We start from the raw sequence: 5,239 nt of genomic DNA, 5'->3' as shown, positions 1-5,239 counted from the left end.
TATATATATATATTACTGTAAAGACTAATCACAATCTAATTAATATGTACATAATAGTATATTGTACGTATTACAGCAGTACTTAAAATTGTAAATCTGCATTGTTATAAAAGCAGGGCGCTCGGATATTGACTGAACCTTAATGATTCTTGCGGGAGCACAGAGAGGAAGAGTCGCAGCCTATAAATCATCAAAACCGAAAAAAAAAAACTGCGCGCGCCAAACAACGTGTCTCGTTCGTGTACAAGCACAGCCTTTTCACCCCTTTAAATTTTCTTTATATATATATATATTTTTTATATATATATATATATATATTTAGACTCGACACTAAACGCATAGGGGTGGGACGGCTGTGTAAACAAAACCCTTCGCGTCGAGTTTCGGTGTGGTGACGGAACAACGTAAACAGGTCTGACAACAACACACACGAGAGCGACCGCGCGTGCGCACACGTCACCACAGGGTCCACTCACATCGCGCGCGGTGCATGTCGGGAAGCGACAGTTCGAGCGGCGGCCATGTTTACTGGAATAAAGAAATTGAAAATATTGTAAAATATTATAGTTTAAAATTTTTCTTATAGGCAAAATGTGTGTTATACGGATGAATTTGGAGTACAGCATGGGGTTTAAATGATTTTAAAAGTCCAATTATTCAGATTTTTCTTTTTAATTTAACACGACAAAATTTGAATATATTTGATATATCTCAAGTCTGTTTACTTCTAAGTATTATGAGTGTAATGTGTTATTATTATAATATAAATAATAGACAAGCTTTAGAAATACTGAAAATATGATATGGAATTTGTCATTATAAGTATTGATATAAAATTATTATTTTTAAGTGTTGTGATAGCAATAAAAATGTTTTCGGTAAAAAACAAGAAGGTAGTTACCGGGCTGGGTTATATAAGGGTTAAGCGCTGTCTTATTCCACTGAATGGCAAGCGCATGTGAATTCTGGGTGGAACAGAGGCTTCCATTCACTTCAGTAAGCTTAGTGTGTGCAATCAGCCTTAACAGTAGCAGGCATGTTGGCCTCCAAGGAGCCCCAGACTGAGGAACAGGAGGACGGTGACTCAGGAATTCCAAAGCAGGGGGGCGAAAACCACGTGGTCAGGGAACATTTCATTAGGCTTAAACTAAGGTGCGGGGCTGACTCTTCGAATGTGCAGCTAAAAGCGCTCAAAGGGCAAATAACTGGTCCGGACTTGGTCAAGAAGCATCTTCAGTTGTTGCCCCTCATTTACAGCAGGAGTCTCCAGGCTTCTATGGACAAACTATAAACTTGAACGTTAAAGTGATGAATTGATTAAGAAGTTAAAACAAAAATCTCCAATTACTACTGCGTGTCATAGTTGACGTGTGTAAGATATGGAAGTGTTGGTGGGGAACACAGGTTTGGCTTTCCGAAAAAGGCCAAACGAACGAGTGTTTACGAGCCCAGAACATATGGCAAGTGGGAGTAAAAATAGACATCTAGAGGGTCGGATTGCATGCCGCATTAAGGTACTCAATACAAGAGTTTAAAAAAGATTTAAAGAACAATTAACAATGAGATGACACAGTCTAAAATTTTTACCAATTCAGATATTTTTGGAAATTACTTAGTTAATATTCCTCGTATTAAATCGCCTGATGCCATACATATAGCACAGAATAACACATTCTCCCTTTGTTTCATCGGCTCTTCTCTCTCTCTCTCATCCCCACCCCCCCACCCCCACCCCCCTCTGAGGCCCATTTTCGTGCACAGGTTGTTGCATCATCCCTCTACAGTGTGATTCACAGGAGGGTGAGACTGCCTCAAAAATAATGGACAAGAAGCAGAGCATGGACACTTTAGGCTGTTATTACAAGGTCAAAAATTGTATTTGGCAATTTTAAACAAGTGCATACAAGTACAGCTAGAAGCATTTCAGTTTGCCAAGTGCTCATAGAGTAGTTTTAGTCACATTCTATGTTTAACATGGACTGCCACCAGTTCTAATAGTACACTGATAATTGGCGTTGAACAACAACTGAAAAAGGGGGGGTGAAAGTAGTCTGTTAGAATGTGTACATACCTTTTCATCTTCAAAAAATATAGAAACAATGTATTCAAAAAGGGAAAATCAAAAAAATTTATACAGCCATGTTTATGAAGTGTACACTTCCCTTGAGTCCATATGTACATGTCCGATAATTTTTGTATGGATGGTATGAATGTGATTTATTTATAGTCATCTGAAATCATGTGTGTTTATGTCATTTGTTGGTTTTGAATGTTTTGCAAGAAAAAAACAAACGTAACAAAAAAAAAGAGGAAAACAATAGTGTGGAAAAAATCAAGGGTCTCTCTCCTTTTTTACTTTCACGTCCCCAGCCAAGATGGTAGCTATTTCCCCCTGCATGAATGCCCAGGGCACGTTGGAGCCCACCAGTGGGCATTTCTCACCGCTGGGGCAGTACACTTCGCCTGTGGCACCCTGCTGTTTGATGCTCTCGCGTGAGCAGGGGAAGCAGAACTTGTGTGAGGGCACTGATGGGCACTGCACGAAATGCGTGTCCTCAAGCCGCTCGTGACACAAGGTGCAGCATAGGGGAACGCTGCCAGGAGGCACCGACGAGTCCGGAATGCTCTGTGGGTGACCACTCTGAGGGTCTACCACACCTGGGACATGGCTGGGACCTGTGCCTGCAGCAGCTGTGCTCGCCACCCCTGCGCTCATCACGTCCCTTTGGGTGAGCCGCCGCTGGCCGGCTGATGTGGGAGAGAGCGGGCTGCCGCTGTTTCTCCTTGCTGTAGTGGAGTGCACCTGGTTGGCATCTTTGGGTGAGCCGGTGCCCGCGCTGCCAGCATTGTCCGCTGCCTGGATGAGGGCAGCCATAGGTGATTGACCGTTCTGCACAGCTAAAGCAGCCTCGGGTGGCGTGGTGCGTGGGTGTGGAGAGATGGTGGAAGGAGGTCCGGTGGTGTAGCCTGGGAGAGCTGCAGCAGGCAGCTTTGGCACTTCAGGAGGGCAGGAAGACCAAGGCAACCCGTCGCCATTCAGTTTACTGCCTGTGCCCTCACCGTCAGGCTCCGGGGAGGCTTTCCTCTTCATGCTGCGAGGTGGCTTGCCTGTAAAGGGAGGGGGAGGATTGGAAGGGTTGGGGTGGGGAAGTGGTTTAAACAGTTAGAAAGAAAGGAAACAGACATTAAGCATAAAAAATCGAGTTCTTTCATTCTTGAAAAACTCTTAGCATGACCTGTTGTTGGCACTGTTCGACGATTTCTTTGACGCACAAAAACAACCATGCCATATAAAGGCAGTGAGAAAAATGTGCACGTTTAACTTCTAATTTAGAAATAATTTCCAAGCAATTCTTTTAACACGAATTTTAACACAAAGGGTAAAAATTAAATTTTTTAAAGTTCAGAAGAAACTTAATTTACTACTTTAAAACAAACTTGCTTAATATTGAGTGAAAACCCCTGAAGTGTCTAAGTGCAAAACGTCAAACAATGCCTATATTCGTACCTGGTTTTGAGGAGGCATTAATGTCGTATCCCATCCGGTGCGGCATGGGCGCGTGATCTTTCTTCAACCTGCCGTCCATAGAGTGCAGGGCCATGAGGTCGCGCACGGTTTTGCCTTTGCTCATCCAATCGTCGCGCTTGTGACTCTCGCCCAGGTCAGACAGGCTGTCCGGTCGGTGTTTGTCCTTCGCGTCATCCGACCGCTTCCCTCCGTGCTCGACCGTTAATGCGCCCGGGATGCCCATGGGAGGTGGCCGGCCGTTCACTGGCAAACCACCCCCATTAACGTTCACCAAAGGCACGAGGCTCGGCGGGACCGCGCTCGACCTGCGAGGATTGGGGCTCTGGCGGTTCAGCTCCGGCGGATCGTCGGGTTTGGGGAATCCGTTCGGAACCGGGAGGCCGTTTGCCTGCCTGGCGCTGGACTGATACTCGGGCCCGAGGCGCGGAGGTCTGTCCGAGGAGAGTGAGTAGCGGTCCATTGACTGAGGCGGCGGCGCACGCGAGCCACCTTCTCCAGCCGCGTGGTTGACGGACTGAATGTCCTTGGCCGACTTGCCTGCTCCAGGCGACCTGCCTTCCTGGAAGCCGTGAGCCCTCTTGAGCTGCCGCGCGGTCTCGATCACGAACTCGATGCGATCAGCTCCCTCGTAGTTTACGCACCCCCTGCACACCGGCTCCGTGAAATCCCAAATCATCGCCCACGGCATGCGGGGCAAGTCGCACAGATAGCACGACTGCCTGCGCGAGGCACCGACCGCCGCGGAGGACATGGCTTTGGGGAAGGAAGAAGAAAACAACGAATATGACTAATTCTCCAAACGCCCGTCTGTTGTGTTTTATTAATTTCTGTTCAGGGAGAAAAAGCAGGGGGAAAAAAGTAGTAGCTTTCCGCACCAGTCCGTCGGCGACAAAAACAGCGAAGTTTACACTCCGAAGTTCATGGCAGTGCGTGCTTTACTACCGCGCGCCTCTATCTAGCTTGCGCACTACTACTCAGCCAGCCAGTTCTGTGTGGCGCGATGACGTCACTAAAGTTCAGCTTCCAGCGTTTCAGCTCCGATTCTATTTACTTCGATTCTTCGACAACCTCCTTGTGCGCATGCGCCACGCTTTCCCCCTCGCCCTCGGCGCTCCAGCTGGGCTGTTGGATCTGAAACCACATTTTTTCAACGTCTAGATGTGTTTTCTCAGTACTATTTGCCTTCTTACTTCTGTTGGTTTACAGAAACGTAATATTTACGCTGCGCACAGGTAGTTGGGGCTGGTATATTTTATATCTGGTATTATTAAAAAAAAAATATATATAAAAATAAATGTGAATACGAAAATGATGTACAAACTCTAATGTGAATAACTTAGTTTCATGTAGAAAAAGTATTCTAAATTTGCACTTTGTACTTACTGTAGATCCTACAGTCTTTTTTGTATAATATTGTCAAAAGCATTCTACACAAATCTGCGCACTGTTACGCAATGCACACCTCTTGGCTTGAATCGTGCAAACGCCAGCGCGGTTAAAACCTGACCCGTAAGCCAAAATATTGCCCGGAGCGCCAGCCCATAATAATTCCGCATTCCGGTCGCCCTGGCAACGCAACGTCACGCGGGTGACTGACTTTATGTCTGAGATGCAGTGCACGTTTAAAGCGTGGTAGTATTTTAACCCTTTACTCTAATAATATATCTACACGCTGTTAGATCATTTACACCGCCCTGCACCTAAAAGCAA

The 5,239-nt window shown here is 45.9% G+C and overlaps 1 protein-coding gene across 1 annotated transcript; it reads right to left on the bottom strand.

Moving 5' to 3' along the window:
* Nucleotides 1-1,853: 1,853 nt before the first annotated feature.
* On the bottom strand, nucleotides 1,854-4,563 carry irf2bp2b (interferon regulatory factor 2 binding protein 2b). The gene is made up of 2 exons (XM_053513626.1): nucleotides 3,509-4,563; nucleotides 1,854-3,108 (listed from the first exon to the last, which is right to left on the bottom strand). The coding sequence occupies exons 1-2, from the start codon at nucleotides 4,278-4,280 to the stop codon at nucleotides 2,333-2,335; spliced, it is 1,548 nt and encodes a 515-aa protein (XP_053369601.1). The 5' UTR covers nucleotides 4,281-4,563; the 3' UTR covers nucleotides 1,854-2,332.
* Nucleotides 4,564-5,239: the final 676 nt, after the last annotated feature.

The sequence above is a fragment of the Clarias gariepinus genome, chromosome 15 (assembly GCF_024256425.1).
Source record: "Clarias gariepinus isolate MV-2021 ecotype Netherlands chromosome 15, CGAR_prim_01v2, whole genome shotgun sequence".
NCBI lineage: Eukaryota > Metazoa > Chordata > Actinopteri > Siluriformes > Clariidae > Clarias > Clarias gariepinus.
The sequence above is the reverse complement of the archived record's forward strand: the minus strand, read 5'-3'. Positions and strand labels throughout refer to the sequence as shown.

Bases quoted from the DNA above. Each gene is read 5' to 3' on its own strand.
- irf2bp2b (XM_053513626.1), bottom strand. From the start codon at position 4,280: ATGTCCTCCGCGGCGGTCGGTGCCTCGCGCAGGCAGTCGTGCTATCTG. The intron at 3,109-3,508 runs GTACGAATATAG...CTCCCTTTACAG, and splicing joins TAATGCCTCCTCAAAACCAG to GCAAGCCACCTCGCAGCATG.